Source organism: Trachemys scripta, chromosome 7 (genome assembly GCF_013100865.1).
Source record: "Trachemys scripta elegans isolate TJP31775 chromosome 7, CAS_Tse_1.0, whole genome shotgun sequence".
Classification (NCBI taxonomy): domain Eukaryota; kingdom Metazoa; phylum Chordata; order Testudines; family Emydidae; genus Trachemys; species Trachemys scripta.
The window spans coordinates 36,573,481-36,591,341 of record NC_048304.1 but is presented as its reverse complement, the minus strand read 5'-3'; the positions used below and the strand labels follow the sequence as shown (position 1 = coordinate 36,591,341).

Here is a 17,861-nt window from a genome sequence, read left to right as displayed (position 1 = left end):
GTAGAGGGGCCCTCGCTCTCCTGCTCGGAGGGAGGCCACTCAGTCTCACTACACTCCCCGTTTAGAGGGAGCAGGAGTTGCTGGTGGCCTTGGAGGCAGAATTCCTGCAGCGCCTCCGGCACTTGGCGCAAGTGCCGGATGATGTGAAGTTGGTTCATTATGTTGGCCGTGACGACCTCCTGCTGCAAGGGAAGGAGGACCTGTCAGAGACTCAGATTCCCCCGTGGAATCAGGGGGAATTAAGGGCACCTGGGAGCAGCAGCAATTCCACCCAGCACCCGCGCACCTCTGAGGGATGAAGTCCCCCTCCTGACCCCCAGAATGGAGTCTTGTTTTCCTTTCAAGGGACCTCCAGTGCCAACAACCTCCTTGTAGGGGGAGCTCCTGCCACCTCCCACCCAGTGCCCCTGACAGCTGTTCCACCTCCAATCCACAGCTCAAGTTCTCTGACCCCTCTCCTCCACCCCCACCCAGGTTGGGCAGGGAGGGGGCTGTACCGGGGCAGGGGGGCAGAGGGATTCTGGCAGCAGTGAAGTGGGATGTGGGGAGCTTGAGACCTTTCCCCAAGTCATCCCAGCCACTGAGGCTGAAGCCGCAGGATGGCAGCCCTGGTGAATGGGGCAGATCAGCAGCCCCTGCTGACTGAATCCTCCCGTTCTCTCTAGAGGGAGTCCAGCCCTGCCGGCAGCAGGACGAGCTTCCCCCACCCATGTGCCTCAGAACTGCCCGGTCAGTCGCCATCACCCCTCAGTCCTTGGCCTCCCAGGCTGCCAGTGACGGGAACAACTCTGGGTGGTTGCGTGGGTGACAGGAGAGGCTCGCAGAGGGCACGTAGAGGACTCTGCTGCCCTTCCCAAGAACAGAAGTCTGTCCTGAGGCAATGCTTGTCATTCATTAGCCTTGCTAATGAGCTGGGCTGGAGCTGCTGCGGGGACAAGCTGGCTCCCTCCTGCTCATGGAAGTGAATTCATCTCCCTTCCCAGGAGCACCTGCTCTCACTCTCATTCCCCACCGGTCGCCTTGCTGCCAGGCTGGCGAATGGCCAGAGGATGGGAATGAGGCCTGGGCCCCGCCCCAATCTCCTGAGTCTAATGCAGCTGCTCACCTTGCTCCCCATCAGCTGCTCGGCTTGCCCCAGGAGGGAGTAAGTGAGGAGCAGCCCAGCCTGGCTGACACGCAGCAGGGGGTCGTGCATGGCCAGCACTGCTGTCTGCAGGAAGAATCTTCTCTGCCCCTCTGAGAAAAATTTGGCAAAAACCTGAAACCAACCAGATGTGAGGCTTCAGCAGATTGCCCCGAACCAGGCTCCAAATCCTGGCCTAGAACGGCAACTCCGTCGCATGGCTCCAGGAGGCAGCCACCTGCCCTGCAGAGCTGTGCCATGCCCTGGCAGAGTGTCCTTATCTCCCCGACCCTGGCAGTGTTCTTATAGCCGAGGAGCCTGCTGTCCTGGTGCCAGTCCCAGCACCAAAGGTCTTAGATCTCATGGATGTTCAGGTCTGGGAAAGAGAGAGACACATACACATTGGTCATTCTGGTTGCAGGGCTTGTGTCCTTCCAATCCCATTGGTGGCTGCACAGTGGGCAGAGCCCAACAGAACTGCGGGGGTGGTGGAGAACACAGAAAGAGATAGAGAGAGACTGATCCACCAGCCGGGGTCACTCGGAGAGAAATTGGTTGGGGTCCCATTCTCACTCGTCTAGCCGGGTTCCTTACCCCTCTGGCGCAGCAGGAGCTGGTAGAGCCGGTAAACCCCCTCCCTGGCCTGCCGGCTGATGTCCTCGTCTGGGTCACCAACGAACAGAGCCAGCTGGGCCACGTGGTGACCCATCCTTGGGAATTCGGCTGAGTTCTAATGGAAGGGAGAGGGAGAGGGGACTCCATCAGCATTTTCCTGTCAGCTCCCAGTCCCCGCCTGGGCCAGGGCTCTCCTTCCCCTCAGCCCCTCTGCAGGAGATGTTAGAGGATAGGAGCTAGAGCTGGATCCTTAGTTATCTCTGCCCCCAAGGGAGCCTGGAGAACAGGGATGTGGACAGAGCCCTCCAGGAGGATTTGCTTCCAGCTGCTCCAGGATGACAAGAAGGCAAGAACCTGGAGCCTGCTCCCCTTACAAGCGAGAGTCGCCCTTAACCAGGACAAGAAGAACTTGACTCAAGCCAGGCTCATTCTCTGCTCTGCCTCTGCCTCCCCAAGAGGAACACTCCTAACCCACAGCCCCTGCAGCAGCAGATCCTCCAGCCCGTTGGAGCCGGCCCCCCTACGCCTGGAGTCAGGAAGCTGGGCTCAGAGGCCACTTACGTCAAAGTCAGGGAGGGAGATGACAGACGTGAGCAGGGCCGCACTGCTCCTGATGGCCCTGGCTGTCTCTCGTGGCACCCTGGACACGGTCCAGTAGTTAATGTGCTGTGGGGAAAGGAAGCAGCTCAGGATTGATGGGGGGGTGCATGTGTAGTACTAATGGCCCCCCCCCATGCCCAGGGGGCTGAGACATTGCATGCGGTGGGGGTGGAATATCTGATTCATTGACTGCAGAGCTTTAGAAGGGGACTCTTGCCCCCAGGACGATGCTTGTATCCTGCAGGTCACAACTTGTCATTGTCTCTCTAGGTTGGGACAATGCTCGGTGTCGGGGCTGGTCCCATCCTCCTGAACTGCTGATTCCTGAACAGCTCCCCAGGAAGGAGACAGACCCCTCCCCCCTCCCTGCCTCTAAAGTCCTTGGCTGGGTGAAGGGACTGAGTGTGAGCACAATCCCCGCAGGAATCTCGGGGCCCGTCAGAGACAAGGGCTGATTCTCTGGGGCCCTCCTGTTTCTCTGAGAATGAGGCTGTGGCTCTTCTCTGAGGACCATCTTCTGGATCTCCCAGGAGGGGTTCAGACTCTGACTCCCCAAGCCAGCCGGGGGCCCTGTGGTTAGTGCTCAACACAAGCAGGCAGACCTCTGGCTTGAAGTCCGAGCTCCTTCCTCTGTCCTTCAAGAAGGAAAGGCCTGACCCTGCATTGCACTGGTTGCCCTGACCAAGATGGCCACTGGGGGCCCAGCTAGGAGGACAGACTGGAAAATGGATCTAAGAGTGAAGGTCATATTGCCCCCACCCCCTCATCGGGCTTACCTCCAAGATGTAGTGGAGCTTCTCCGTGTCTGGGGTCTTTGCCAGCAGGTTCCCCAGCATGGCGTCCAGAAGGTCTGGTATGACCCTATGCAGATCCTGCAAAGCAAGGGAGAGCCATGGGTCAGAGTTAGGGAAACTGGGGCTACACCTGCCACAGGATGGGAAGAGGAGTCTCTGGGAAGCACTGGTGAGACCCCCAAACACATATCCTGGCCTCTGTCATTCACATCCCACTGCAGGCAGTTAGCAAGGATTCGGGCAGGATAACAGCTGGATGATCTACCAGGACTTGATTGGTGTCCGTCTGCGTGCCCAGGGTGAAGACTGCGTGCAGGGTGGCTCGGAGGAGGTGGGTCTCCAGCTCCGTCTCCAGGGCAGGTGTCATGGTGCTGGCAAGAGAGACGAGCCGGTATTAGACTATGCAGTGTGGGGGTGGGTCTGGCACCAACACGGACGTGAAACTGCAGGGAAATAGGCAGAGACTGGCGAGAATGGAAACTGAGGCACTGAGCCAGGGAATGATAAGGCCAAGGTTTCCCAGACCGACAGTGGCAGGGCAGGAATGGCGCCTGTTCCCTGGACCCTGCTGCCCCTCCTGTATCTGATCCTGGGACTCAGCCTCTCCCCAAAGCCATTGCAATGTGACTGGAGTGAAAAGAACAGAGCAGCCAGGAGAGGGAGTGACCCTTCCCCCCACCTCTGCCAGAGGAGCCACCCTTGGGAGGTGACCTGGGAGTGGGAGGGGCAGTGACTCCCAGCCACGGGCCTGAGCAGCACTGGGGTTAGGGGAACCGGGCGGGAGGGTCTCGGTACCTGAGGTTGGCCACAGCAATGAGGGAGTTGGCCAGGACGGCGCCGGGTGGAGAGTGAGGAGGAAGCTCCTCAATGAGCTCCTGTGAGACGCAAAGGAGACAAAGGAGCGTGTGAGATTCGGGCCTCACTGACACTCCCCAAGGAGGAGATTACACAGCCAGCAGGATCCCCCCAGCTGCCTCCCGCTCCTCTGATTCCTGCCCACTAGTTCTCCCATCTCCTCTCCCCAATCTTCATCCCCAGCAATCCCTGCCCTCAGCTGCCCTCCAGCACCAGCCATCCCGCAACCATCGGCCCGGGGAGACCCCTGCCCCTCCCATATCTCTGTCCACCCTCCAGCTCCCGGGCGCCATGTCTCACTCACCACAATCCTCTCCGCCACAGCCGCCTTCGAGCAGTGTGGCTCCAATGTGTAGTCCCCTCTCTGCTGGGCAGCGAGGCACGCGGGGTAGATGGAGTGCAGGAACACGAGCTGCTGCGCCTCGTCCTGCGCCCACCAGGAGTGGGGTTAGGGGAGAGAGAGCCAGTTAGTCAGGGACCTCCCTGCCCCAGCCACACCAGCTGCAGGACTTAGGCCTGAATGGGGGATAGTGGGGACCTGCCTATTGTTCAAATCACCCACGACTCCTCCATAATCAAGGTCAGGAACTGGGACAGTGCCTGTTGGGGGAGGAGACCCCGGCTGGTGTGTGACAAACACCCCCATCTTGGGGGTCCCAGATCATGAAGGAGAAAGGTCCCCATTAGGGCCAAGACCTTCTGCAGGGGGTCAGGATGCTGGGAAGGAGCAGGACAATCTCAGTTTCAGCACAGCTGGGGAACGTTTGTACCTTTTCTCGGGCATAGAGCTGCTCTCGGATGTTCATGAGAGCAGCCTCCTCTGTTACCAAGTCTACCCGTTCTTCTTTCTCCTTGTCGTCCTCGGAGTCCCTGGCGGACGCTGCACCAGGGAAAGAAGGGGACAAGGTGACTCCTGCTGCCACTCGGGGGATGGACAAGGGCATGGTAGGACAATGTGTCCCCTTCCCACCTCTGGGACATAGGGCAGATTGGGCCCCACACTCCACCCTCTCAGTGATGGCATCAGCCCCCAACTCCTTCAGGAGCCCATAGCAAAGAGACCCTCCCCACTGTCCTGGACTCCCTGGGAGGTGCCTCCCCCCACCCCCGCCCAATGGAGCACCAAGGACCAAAGTGGCAGCATTTAGTGTCCGTGGGGTTCACATAGCTCAGGCCAGACACCTGGGCTGGAGACCCGCCCTCATAGCACTGCTCGAGGGTCTGGGCACAGGGTGTTCACAGCCCCCTCCTCACCCCTCCCTGAGCCCAGCCTGACTCCTCACCTAGAACAAAGCAGAAGCGTCCGTCGGCCAGGCTGCTGTCCGAGTCGCAGACGCTGCTGCTGTCGGATGGGGAGCGGCCCGAGCTGCTGGGGCTGACAGAGGGATCCTCCACCTCCTGCCGTGGGGAGGCTGGAAGGCCCTCACTGACTGAGCAGGGCGATGCCCCCTGTTGGAAGTTGGGGCTGGGCTCCTGGGGCCGCTGCTGCCCACACAACAACAAGCCCCAGAGCCACCCTGCCCAGTTCCGCCCCTGGGCTGGGTCCTGCCTGCCCAGCGCAGCCTGGCCCAGCTCCATTTTGGCCTGGGAGGTGATGCTCCCACCTCGGCGCCTGTGCCGGGAGTGGGTTTCCTCCGCCAGAAGGCTGGGCACTTCCACCTCCTGGCGCGGCCAGGAGCTTCTTCCCCTCCAGCGGGGACGGAGGGGCCGCTTCGCTCCTGGGGAAGATGGTGGCTGCTTCCCTCAGGCTCTGGAGCCACCTGCAGAGCCTTCTTCCTGAACATCCTCAGGAGCCTGGCCATCCTGGAACCCAGCGGGGAGCAGGCGTGAGTCTGGGGTCAAGGCAGCCTCTCACTAACCAGCCTGTTTGGTCCCTCCCCATCCCTGCCCCAACCAGAGCAGCTCCTCCTCCCCCAACAGGGAGGGAGGGCAAGCTACACACACTGGCAGGAGTTCATTGCATGATCTGCTCCCCCTCAATGCTCCCCCTCATCATCCCTGGGGCTGCAAGAACTGGGGAGTCTTGTCCTTTTCGAACACTGGGGTCAGTCACAAAGACACTGGTCACTTTGGACAAGCAGCTCCCTCCTGTGACCCCAGACCACACTCACACACCCCCACCTCCCGCCCAGGCTAGAGAAGGAACAGAACCCAGGCAGGGCCGGCTTTAGGCCGAGTCGCCTGATTCCCCAGAAGGGCGGAAGGCCCCGCGCACTCACCCCGGCGGCCTGTCGTCTTCGGGGGCCCCACTCCCCTGGCCAGAGCGCCGTCGGAGCCTGGCAGCCCTGTGGCCCCGCGACCCAGGCCAGAGCGCGGCAGCCCTGTGACCCCGTGACCCCGGCTGGAGCTCCGGCGGAGCGTGGCTAGCCCTGCAGTCCCGCTCTCCTGGCTAGAGCTCCAGCTGGACCACGGCAGCTCCGCGACCCCGGCTGGAGTTCCTGCCAGAGTGTTGCTGCCCCATGTCCCTGCGACCTTGGCTGCAGCTCTGGCCGGCCCCGCAGCCCCAGCTGGACCGCAGCAGCCCTGCAGCTCCACGACCCCGGCCGGACCGTCGGCCGGACCGCGGCAAGCCCCGTGGCCCTGCATTCCTGGCCAGAGTGCCATCCGGAGCGCGGCAGCCCCGCGGGGCCACCTCCCCCCAGCCGGCAATCCGAAGTGCCGCCCCAGGAATCGGGCCCCGCACTTGCTAAAGCCGGCCCTGAACCCAGGAGTCCGGACTTCTCCTGGGAAACCATTCCCCACTTCAAAGTCTCTAGGCATAGCAAGGCCAGGGCCGCCTCGGTTCCATGCTCAGCAGCTCACTGGGGCTGGCTCAGCTCACAGACTCTCAGCCTGGGGAACAGTCTCCCACAAGGGAAGGGCTGGGAGCGCCATTGCTGGGTCCTTGCCAAACACACTGGAGACGGCTCTGGGGAAGCCCTTCCCGGTCTGAGAGCGAGGGGTTCCTGGGGGCTGTTTGCAAATCCAATCTCCTTTGGGAGAGATTCTCTCCCCCTCTTTCTGCCTCTCCCCAGACAGACAGGGGACGCTACCGAGGAACCCTAATGCCACTCACATGCTCTGGTGATGGAGCGATGGATGGAGGATGTCCCTTGCCCTTCTCCTCACTCTCCTCACTCTCCAAGCAGGCTGGAGAGGGTGGTGGTGAGCTGAGGAGTTCCCCTGCCCAGGAAGCAGGCAGGGTGATGGCACGGGGCGATCGGCTGGCTGTGAAAACAAGAGTCTGTCTTATTGCCAAGGGACAGAGAAACTCGGCCAGCAGCAGGGGGTGCAGAACACCGCCCTCGTGCAGGGGTGACAGCGCCTCCGGGATCCCGACATCCCAGCACTTTACACACCTTCCTGGAGCCTCCCGACCCCCCTGGGCTGTTGGGACTGCGACCCCAACCCCACTGATGAGAACCAGGCCTGGGAGGGGAAGCTACTGGCACAGGGTCACACCAAGTGTCAGAAGAATGGATGGGACCCAGCAGGCCTTCTTTCCAGGCCCCTTCGCTAACCACTGCTGCACACTCCCTCCCACAGCTGGCAATTTCAACCAGGCCCCCATGTCCACTCCCTCTGCCTTTGAGAGGGAGTGTGCTCCGCTGGAGTGACTGGACCAGGGGACTGGGAGCCAGGACTCCTGAGTTCCATTGCTGGGTTTCCTGTTGGTTCCACTGCTGGGTGTTTTCCTTTTCCTGTGGGACTTTGAGCAAATTGCTCCCCCGTCTCTGGCTCTGTCCCCAGCAGTCAAATGGGGATTTCATACTTTCCCACTATTGGAAAGTGCTGGGAGAAGCCCCCAGCAAAAGCTGCTCTGACAGCGCTAAGCAGCATCTGCCCATTGAAGGTGGGAGCGCACTGCCCAGGAGGAGGAGTGTTTGGCTCTGGGGTTTCACTTCAGCCCAGTCTAGAGAGAGGGGCCCAGCCATGGAGTCTGGCTCAAGAAGACCAAGTCTCCAATTTGTTAAGGGCGTTTTGAATTCCAATCCTGTGCTCCAAAGTGCTTGGTGTCATTTGCAAATTGTAGAAGCATGCTCTCCACTCCATTTTCCAAATCCTGAAGGAAAATTTTGAATACTACCGGCTCCCGGACTGATCCCTGCCGGACCCAGTAGGTACACCCTCTCCGTTGGACAGCCAGACATGGAGAAGGGCTCTTCGAGTCTGAGCTTTCAACCAGCTCTGCACTCACATTTCACTGATTACATCTAGACCACATTTCCCTCGTTCGCTTGTGAGAATGTCCCATGGCACTGTGTCAAAAGCCTTAGTGACACCAAGAGAGATCACATCTACTGTTTACCCACCTCCACTAGTCCTATAACCCTGCCAAAGAAGGAGCTAGGATTGGTTTGGAATGATTTGTTCTTGACAAGTCCATGCTCACTAGTAGGGTTACCATATTTTAATTTTTAAAAAGGAGGACACTCCATGGGGCCCCGCCCCAACTCCGCCCCTTCCCCGCCCCCAGCCCCACCCCAACTCTTCCCCCTCCCCTGAAGCTCCGCCCCCTGCTCCCCTCCTTCCCTGCTTCCCGCGAATCAAATGTTCGCAGGAAGCCTGAAACAGGGAGGCAGCAGGTAGGCTGGGGCGGGGTGCAGCGTGGCTCAGTCCGGCACCCTTGGCCGAGCGGGTCCCTCTGGCGGCCGGCCGGCCCAGGCCAAGAGGCTCTGTCCCTGGCGTCTCCCGCCCGGCTTGGGCCCTGGGGCGCCGGCCTCCGGCCACGTGTGCCCGCCCACAGCCGAGCACCGCACCAGCCCCCGGCCCAGCACCGCTCCGGCCCCGAGCCGAACACCGCGCTGGCCCCCGCCCAGCACTGCGCCGGCTCCGGCCCCCGGCTGAGCACCACACCGGCCCCTGGTCTGGCCCCTGGCCCAGCCCCTGCCGAGCACCACGCCTAGACAGCAAGGCGGTGGCAGAGCCAGAAAGAGAAGCCACCAGTCCTGACTTCTGTTCTAATGGACAACAAACCCTGCAGAAGAACGGCAGAGGGGAACGTAAGCTAGTCCGGTCCGGTACAGTATAGCGGCAAGAGCCAGTATGCCGTGCCGGACTGGACCGGCTTCCGCGGCGGTGATTTAAAGGGCCCAGGGCTCCAGCTGCTGCGGGGAGCCCCCAGGCCCTTTAAAGCGCTGCCGTAGCTCCGGCAGCCAGTCTCCCGCGGTGATTTAAAGGGCCCAGAGCTCCGCGGTGGCTGGAGCCCTGGGCCCTTTAATTCGCCCCTGACCCCCGGGGCTCCCAGCCGCCTCTGCAGCTGGTAGCTCTGGGGTGATTTAAAGGTCCTGGGGCTCCCAGCCATAGCTGGAGCCCCGGGCCTTTAAATCTTGAAAGGCCCCGCCTCTTCTGGTTGAGGCCATAGCCCCGCGCAGGACTCCGGCGGAATGGTAAATCCTTTAAGTTCCTTTCACCCCTGGGCAGGGATAGAGCCCAGGAATCTAGATGGTGGGGAAATTTCATTGAAACCGTTTCTGTCAGAAAATCCCATTCAGACTAAATCAGTTTGTTTCTTGAACTCATAACAAGTGGGATGAAAGTTCTTTGCAAAAAGATTTTGTTGCAAAACAAAAACATCTCCTGTTTGTCATAGTGTGTTAAATTGTCTCCTCGCACACCAAGAGGAGACACTTAGATCTCGAGAATTAGATAAGATGCTCCAGTCTGAGCTAAGTAGTTGCTGCTCTTATCAATTTCAAAATAAAAAAATACAAATAAAATAAACTATTTCAGCTATTCTATTATGTCATAATCTGATCTGAGTAAATGTGATAGGACACCTCATATTATGCACTCCTCCTAGTGACACTCTCCAATGGATCTCCATCCTCCACCCACCGTGAGGTAAGTAGGAGCGGATCATTATTATCCCTACTTGAAAGACGGAGAAGCTAAGGTTGAGAAAGGAGAATTGACTTGTCTTAGGTCACACAGCCAGTCGGTGGCAGAGTTGGGAATAGGACCCAAGAGCCCTGATTTTCAAACTAACTATCGGATCTTGAATTTCCTGAATAAAGTGCTCTCAGATGAGTTCCAGACCAACAACAGTGCACAGTAATTATTCAGCAAGTATTTTAGGAGAACTGCAAAGTTAGAGAGAATCATGAGCTGCTCAGAGACAATTAATGCAGAGAAGCAGCAAAATTCATCAAACATAGAACTGCTTATGACTTATTTACTTGGTCTTAAAAGAGAACAAGGACCTGAGTCTCCTCCCTGTCAATAACCCCCTGCTCAGCCAGTCAGGGTAGAGGCTGAGGACGGGAGGCTGAGGGTTCTCACCAGAGAGCCCAAAGGATGGCTCCTCCGGCTGTGCCGTTCCGCCCTCGCGGCCCCCCCTCATGGCTCCTCCGGCCGTGCCGTTCCGCCCCCGTGGCCCCCCCCCTTTGCTCCTCCGGCCGTGCTGCCCCCCCTTTGCGTGCAGGAGGTCAGCGCCGGCCGGGCAGGCCAAGCTTCAGAGCGGAGCATGGGCCCCGCCCTCTGGCGCCATGGTAACCCCTGACTAAGGCGCCATTTTTGGAAAATGTGCTGAGGGGAAGTGGCTGCTTCCCCTGCCCCCCCCGCCCCCCCAGCTACGCTACTGGTGGGGATCACTGCCGGGGCACTATTTCAGCCCCACATTTTTGGGTGGACCTCCCACTGTGGGAGCTGCAGAGCACTCCCCCGCGACACACAAACACACACACCCTGGTGTTGGGAGGGGAACAGGGGAAAGTACAAAAGAAGCAAGAGAAGAAGAGAAAGGAGGGAGGGATGGAGGAAAAGGTGAAACAAAAAGGACAAACCCCAATGTCCCCAGTGATTCTAAGGGACAAAATCCCAGGTGTGGAATAAAATTCTGCCTCCTCAAGCTCGTGTTTTCCATGCCTAGAATTCAACTCTCACCCGATGGATCAGACTGAACAGGTTTCACACCTCGAGGAGGCTCTTACCTTCTACACAGGGACGTCTGCTTTCTAGTACAATCACGAAAAGGGAAGGAGAAAACTCAAAAGAGGTTCCTCCTGCCGCTCACGTACGTGAACCCGAATGTTCTCTCAGTCCTCAAAGAGAGACCTCGAGACAGAGACTTGCTGAAGCAAAGCCACAGGGGTCTCTGAGGTTTCCTGGGCCACTCGCCTCTGTCCTGCCTGGCAGATGTCAGCATCTCTCTGTGAGGTCACCACCTTTGACCAATAGTCTGAGGTCCTGCAAAAGGCCTTTGTGATGTCACTGCCACGCCCCTCCCTTGCTGTGCTAATGTCCTGCCCCTGGCCAGGCACTTGGGAGCTTTGAGCTACTCCCTGTGGATCACCCCACAGGCGTGTTCATTCTAGGAAGCAAGCCGACTAGACAGTAAAACCTCAGACGCTGCTCCCAATGCTACACTCAGTTTTTCAGAAATTAGTAGACTTGATGGCCAGAAGAGACCCTTCGAGCATCTAATCTGACCCCCTGCATGTCACAGGCCTCTGTATGACACCATAGCTACTTTGGGGGCAAACACATTCCAGAAAGGCATCTAGTCTTCATTAAATGACAGCAAGAGAGGGCGAATCCACCACTTTCCTTGGTAGCTTGTTCCTGTGGTGAATCATTCTCACTGTTGAATATCGGTGCTTTATTTGTAATATGAATTTGTCTCTTTTCACCTTCCAGCCACTGGGTCTTGTTCTGCCTTTCTCTGCTCAATTAAAGAGCCCTTTAATACCCAATCTTTTCTCTCCATTAAGGCACTTCAACACTTCAATGAAGTCACCTTTCAATCTTCTTTTGATAAGCTAAAGAGGTTGAGCTCTTTCAATCGCTCACTAGAAGGGATTTTTCTCCAGCCCTCAGAACATTTGGTGGCTCTTTGCTGCCCCAGCTCCAATTTCACAACATCTTTTTCAAAGGAGGACACCAAAACTGGATGCAGTATTCCAATATCAGTCTCACTGATGCCGTGTCACCTCCTGTGATGCTACTGATATAATCTGTAACTGTATAGATCACCGTTGTGACCACTGTTATATATTTGCAGCCAATATTGTATAAAGGTTGTTGTGGAAGGGGTCTATGGAGGGGTTCTGATTGGCTGATTATAATTATGCTATTTGTATATGTGTATCAGTTTTGTAGTTGACGTTATGAATATTGGCTCTATACTGTCTGTATTTCAAACTTGTGCTATGCTTCCGGGGAACACCCCAGACAAGTTGGTGTTAGTTCTGCCTAGTCTGCTTGATGGCCCACTGAGGACCATGAGCTATACAATTGATCCATTGAGAGAAGGTAGATACACCTTGTGACTCAGCAAGGCATGCAGGGACCTGCCTATGGACAGAACTCTAAGGTTTTTCTATGCCACATGCTGGATAGAGTGTCCTTGGGACAAAGAAAGCAAAGACCACACGGCAAGAGATTATAAAAGGTTGATGCCTCGTCTCCATCTTGTCTTCAATCCTACTTCATACTTCTGGAGGGACTTAGCTATAAAAGGAAGCTCTATACAAAGGACTGAATGACCCATTCCAGCTGTGGATGTACTCCAGAGACTTGATTTGAACCTGCAGTTTATTCTATCACTGCTACAAGCCTGAACCAAGAACTTTGCCATTATTGTATGCAGGGCTGGCTTTAGGAAGTGCAGGGCCCAATTTGAACATTTTAGGCGGGGCCCCGACAGGGATGTCTAAATACCAATACCCGCACCCACCACTGCCAGAACCGCCCCCTCCGCCCGCCCAATGTACAGGCCCAACCACTCGGCCTTCTTCACTTTAAAGCGCTGTTCATATCGCGGCAGGAACTCCGCCATCTGGTTCTCCAGCTCCTTCTTCAGCTCCTCCAGGGCCGCCTGTTTCTGGGGGTCCTCGCCCCGCAGCTCCCCCCGGCAGCGCTCCAGCAGCTCCTGGCGTTTCCCCTCCAGGCGTCGCTGCATCTCCAGGGGCTTCACCCTCAGGCAGCTGCTCGTGCTGTGGTGGTCAAGGAGCCAATGAGCCAATCACTCTGGGGAAGGAAGGTAGCAGGGACTTCCGGGTGCTGAGCATGGAGAATGGGGGGCACATAGACCCCTGGCACGGGGAGAGGGGGAATGAAGCACACACAGAGGTGGGGCTGGGGGATGGGACATAGGTTTAGGGTTAGGGCTGGTTGGGAAGATTCCAATGGAACATTTTTCCCATCACAAACCCTTAACTAACGCAGAGCGATGCAGGTTGCCCAGGGCTGGCTCCTGCCCATCCAGACTCAGTGTCTGGGTGCAGGGCATGTGCAGGTGGCTCCTGCCCCATATTGGGCACAGGCAGAGAGCAGGGCTGGGTGCCACAGGTATATTGGAGCGCCAGCCCAAGAAGGCCGAGGTACGGTTGGGCGGGCATTTCCCTTAACTCTGCTGGCCCTGGCTTGGCTGAGCACGACATTCTGGCTGGGCACGTTCTGTGAGAAATGCTGATTTTTGGGGGCACCTGTATCTGGGCTACCCCTTGCTCCACAGTGGCATGGTGCCAGGGCCACCGAGAGCGGGTTCGGGCCCCCCAGCAAGGGCGGACCGGGTAACAGGGCCGACGAGAGGGGGGGAAGCTGGGCTCCAGACCCCCTTCCGGACCGCTGGGCCCTGGGCCCCCTTTCGGACCGCCAGGTCCCGGTAATTTGTGCCGGTTCCCCCCCCTGGTCAGCTCTGGTTCCACCCACCTCAGCTCTGGGTCACCAAAGCTACCACAAGGCTACCTAACCCTCCCGGAGACCTGAGTCTGCAGGCGCATTTCAGATCACTTAGGGGAGTGAACCGGGACACAAAAGTCTCTTCTCCACCAGCCCCCCAGCAGGTCCAGCACTCAGCAGTGAGAACCAGAGCTAATCGGTTAATGACAAATAGCCACCAGGTAATGATAAAGAACCAGAAATATGACAGTCACTAATATTTGATTAATTACTGCTCACGTATTACTGTTCAGACTCTTTGCTCGAATCCCAGCCTGGGGCAAGATCTCTGGGACTTTCTAAACATCAATAACAGCCCCTAGACTGCCCCCCTCCAATCCCTACATTACCCAGGATCTTGGGTCCCCCCAGCAGAGACCTGGCTGGCAGGTCCGTGTCATTAGAGCTGTGTGTAGCCTCTGCCCCACCCACCTCCAAATAATCTGCCTCCGTCTGCTTAAACATACTGGAAATGTTAAAGATCTGGAAAATAATAATAAGAAAAGGTGAGCCCCCCTGCCAACCCCACACCTGACCCCACCGCAGCACAGCCCCCCTGCTGGCCCCCTCACCCCGCTCCCCACAGCACGGCACCCCCTGCAGAGCCCTCAGTCCCGTCCCCCGCAGCACGGCTCTCCCACCCAGTAGGAGCTGAGCAATATGCCCAACACGGAGAGCTTGATGCTGGTCTCCATGCGGCGCTGCAGGTCCAGGGAGCCCTCGGTGTCCACAAGGAACACGGCCACCTGCAGGGACAGACACACGGACAGATACACCGGCCACAGCGACGAGTGCCCTGCACTGACACCACCCTCACCCCTGGCACCTCTGCTGCCCGGCTCCCTGGGATCAAACTGTGAACAGCCCCCCTACCCCACCCCAGTGTGTCTGTAGGGAGCCCCAGGGCCAGGACTCCTGCCCTCCCCAGCTTCCCCCATTCCCCCCTCCAGCCTCGCTGCTCCGCACAGGATCCTGTCCCCCACTTCCCTCATTCCCCTTCCCTACTGCCCCATCCCTCATCCACCAGCCTGCCCCCCTGTCCCACTCACCTTCTTCCCCTGGCCCTGGACCCAGAGGGGCTGGCCCCACATCCACACCCCCTTCGTGACGGTCGCCATCCCGGCGCGACATTCAACCCCCCCCAGGGCCACGTGCTCTTGGTTCTGTAGGGGGGCAACCAGAGACAGGGGATGTGGGAATGCGGTTTGGGGGGTTTGGGGTGCTCAGGATGCAGGGGATGGGTGGGGACCTGTGGGGCAGGGGGAGGGGCCATGGCTGAGGAGGGTGAGGTCTCGGTAGCTGTGGCCAGGGCCTGGCACAGGGAGAGGACGGACACTGGCTGGGGGGACCTTTGGTATAGGGGGTGCGGGCTGCAGTGAAGCAGGCAGGAGACTCGCTGGGTCAGGTGGAGCATGCGGTGAACGGGGTGGGGCCCTGGCTGCGTAGGGTTGGGCCTGTGGTGCTGGGGACGTGGCCTGTGTAGGGTTGCCAACTTTCTAATGGCTGGAAACCAAAACCCTTTCCCTGCCCCGTGCCCTGCCTCTTCCCCCAAGGCCCCATCCCCTACCCCACCTCTTCCCCCAACGCTGCCCCGCCTCCTGCTCACACCTCTCCCCCACTCCTTCCGTCGCTCGCTCTCTGCACACACTCCCCCTCTCCTGGGACTCACCGGCTGCCGGCTGCCGCTGCGAGGAGCTGATGGGGCACAGCAGGGTGGAGGGTGGGCTGGGGCACAGCAGTATACAGCAGGGATTGGTCCCTGGCACAAGGGGGCAGGGAGGGGTTGGTCCCCATACCGAGGGCCCAGGGTGGGGGCAGTCGGGGCACAGTGGGACAGAAGGAGGGGCAGGCAGGATCCCTTCCCCCCGGGCGGTGGCACCTTCCTCTTGGAGCCTGGTCCAGAAGCCAGCCAGTGCTCTGTCAGGCTTCAGCAGCTGAGCAGAGAGCCGCTCCTCCATGTGGCTCCAGCTGCCCCCGAGTGGCAGAGGCCGGTTACTGTGACCAACCGGACTTTTAGAGTCTGGTCAGCTGTGCTGACCGGATGCTGCCAGGTTCCCTTTTCGACCGAAAACTGGACACCTGGCAACATAGGCCTGTGGTGAACGGAGCAGAGGCCCTTCCTGAGGAGGGCAAGCCTTATCTGGGGTGGGCGGGGTCTGTGGTTCAGGGGGCAGGGCCTTATCTGGGGTGGGCGGGTCTGTGGTTCAAGGGGCGGAGCTTTATTTGGGGATCCCATCCCCACTGACCTGGCGCTGGAGCCGGCTCAGCAGGCAGTTCATCAGGAAGGATTTTCCCCGGCGTTGTTCCCCGATGATGGACACCAGGCAGACGGGGGCGTCCCCCACCCCACCCTGCTCCAGGCAGCGGCTCAGGGCCTCCTCGTACAGGATCAGGCCCCCTTCCTCGTCCAGACGCACCAGCTGCACCGGGCGTGCCGGCTCCGGCTGAGCCCCCGGCCCCTGCTGCAGGGAGAGAGCAGGGTCAGAGCTCGGACCCCACCCCTGAGCTGGTGAGTCCCCTGTGCCCCCGGATCATAGCCCCGTGCCCCATTCCCATCCCCTGAACCAACTAGCCCCTGCCCCTCAGATCAGATCCTCTTGAGCCATTTCCACTCCCCGTGAGCCAGCCAGTCCCCTGCCCCCCAAATCAGAGGCACTGCCCCCTAGGGAGAAAAGGCCCCATGTCCTATTCCCCACACCCTGATCCAGCCAGTCCCCACCCTGGGGCCTGTGAGAGCCTGCGCCCCTTTCCCCTGATTCAGCCTGTCTGGTCTAACCGGCTCCATCTCTTCCCGCAGGGGCTCTGTGATTTTCTTCACCAGGGCTCTCAGCCACGTGTCTGGGGTCATCCTGTCCCTGGAGCAGGGAGCCCGGCACTCAGGGCCAGTGAGTCGCGAAGTAGCCCCGGCAGAAGTTGTGGCTGCACTCGATCGAAACTGGATCATCCAAGACATCCAGGCAGATGGAGCAGGTGACATCCTCCCGGAGTCGCTCCATCTCTCCAGACCCGCTGAGTGGGGGGAACCTACTGGGTCAGGACCTGGCACCTGGAGCAGTAGGGCTCTGCTGCAGGATGGCTGATGTCTAGCCCAGGTGTACCCCTTCCTGGCAGCAGGAGTCTGGGGAGGAGCGAGAGAACATGGGAATATTTCTGTGAACAAGCTGCGTGGCTCAGTTTACCTGCCCACTTTGTGTCCCTGTCCACCGGGCAGCACCAGAGCGAGAAGACGGATTCCAAGAAGTCATGGCGGAGATTGGTAGATTCCCAGGCCAGGAGGGACCAAGGCTGAGCTCCTGGATAACAGGCCAGAGAACTGCCCCCAGTTAATTCCTGTTTGAACGAGAGCAGATTTCTTAGAAACACGTCCCACCTCGAGGGAGAATCCACCGCACTCCTTGGTACATTGTTCCCATGGTTAATACCCCTCCCTGGTAAACACAGATATCTTCTTTCCAGGCTGAAAGTGTCCAGCTTCAACTTCCAGCCATGTGGTCACGTTAGAGCTTTCTCTGCTAGCCTGAAGAGCCCATTATTAAATATTTGATCCCCGTGTAGGTGCTTCTAGACTGGAGCAGGTCACCCCGGGAGGTGGGAGCTTCTCTTTGCTAAGCTAAATAGCTTGAGCTCCTGGGGTCTATCACTCCAGGCCACGTTTTGTAATCCTTTAACCATTCACGTGGCCCCCCTCTACCCCCTCTCCAATATATTCACATCCTTCTTGAACTGCTCCGGAACTGAACACAGGACCCCAGCAGCGGTCGCACCAATGCCAAATCCAGAGATAAACTGACCTCTCTGCTTCTACGCGCGATTCCCCTGTTTGGGCATCCTTAGCGCCTTTGGCCACACTGTTGCATGGGGGCTCACGTCCAGCTGATTATCCCCCATGGCCCCCTGCACACGGTCAGCGTCTCTATGTCCCTGGAGAGACACCCCCCCCCCCCCCCCCACCCCTCCGCCAGGCTGGGAGCATCGCCAACGCTCTTTGGCCATATCACAGCACGTGTTGTTGGCTTGTGCCCAGCCTACCCTAGCACTGGGGCTGTAGGTGACATTGGGCTGTTCTCTGCTGCCTACGGCCTGGCAGACGCCATGTGCCAGGGGTTAATCACTGGCAGTGCCATGCCCGGCAGGGGCACAAGCCTCTGAGAGGAGTTTGATCTCAGTCAGACTCGCTGCCGAGGGCAGCTGGGGAGACACAGGGGCTCCTGGAGCCCGAGTCCGGGAGGCAC

At 58.8% G+C, this 17,861-nt stretch overlaps 2 protein-coding genes across 3 annotated transcripts; both read right to left on the bottom strand.

Moving 5' to 3' along the window:
• Window positions 1-1,410: 1,410 nt before the first annotated feature.
• LOC117881083 (protein MROH8-like) lies at window positions 1,411-8,289 on the bottom strand. 2 transcript variants are annotated; one of them, XM_034777947.1, is made up of 9 exons: window positions 7,043-8,289; window positions 4,758-4,867; window positions 4,292-4,414; window positions 3,928-4,007; window positions 3,398-3,503; window positions 3,115-3,210; window positions 2,300-2,404; window positions 1,718-1,853; window positions 1,411-1,499 (listed from the first exon to the last, which is right to left on the bottom strand). In XM_034777947.1, the coding sequence occupies exons 2-9, from the start codon at window positions 4,791-4,793 to the stop codon at window positions 1,477-1,479; spliced, it is 705 nt and encodes a 234-aa protein (XP_034633838.1). In that variant the 5' UTR covers window positions 4,794-4,867; window positions 7,043-8,289; the 3' UTR covers window positions 1,411-1,476. The 2 variants fall into 2 exon arrangements, with proteins under 2 accessions (XP_034633838.1, XP_034633837.1); XM_034777946.1 differs by lacking the exon at window positions 7,043-8,289 and adding an exon at window positions 5,271-5,862.
• A 5,312-nt stretch (window positions 8,290-13,601) lies between these two features.
• On the bottom strand, window positions 13,602-17,495 carry LOC117880392 (RING finger protein 112-like). Its single transcript, XM_034776542.1, has 5 exons — window positions 16,809-17,495; window positions 15,876-16,091; window positions 14,679-14,792; window positions 14,271-14,375; window positions 13,602-14,112 (listed from the first exon to the last, which is right to left on the bottom strand). Exons 1-5 carry the CDS (start codon window positions 16,872-16,874, stop codon window positions 13,936-13,938), a joined length of 678 nt encoding a protein of 225 aa, XP_034632433.1. The 5' UTR covers window positions 16,875-17,495; the 3' UTR covers window positions 13,602-13,935.
• Window positions 17,496-17,861: the final 366 nt, after the last annotated feature.

Excerpts from the sequence above, each read along its gene's own strand:
- LOC117881083 (XM_034777946.1), bottom strand. The coding sequence starts at position 5,565 with ATGGAGCTGGGCCAGGCTGCGCTGGGCAGGCAGGACCCAGCCCAGGGG. Across the intron at positions 4,008-4,291 it reads CTGTGGCGGAGAGGATTGTG|GAGCTCATTGAGGAGCTTCC; the intron begins GTGAGTGAGACA and ends TGCGTCTCACAG. Across the intron at positions 3,211-3,397 it reads CGGACACCAATCAAGTCCTG|GATCTGCATAGGGTCATACC; the intron begins GTAGATCATCCA and ends CTTGCTTTGCAG.
- LOC117880392 (XM_034776542.1), bottom strand. The coding sequence starts at position 16,874 with ATGACTTCTTGGAATCCGTCTTCTCGCTCTGGTGCTGCCCGGTGGACA. Across the intron at positions 14,793-15,875 it reads TGAGCCGGCTCCAGCGCCAG|AACCAAGAGCACGTGGCCCT; the intron begins GTCAGTGGGGAT and ends GCCCCCCTACAG. Across the intron at positions 14,113-14,270 it reads TATTGCTCAGCTCCTACTGG|ATCTTTAACATTTCCAGTAT; the intron begins GTGGGAGAGCCG and ends ATTATTTTCCAG.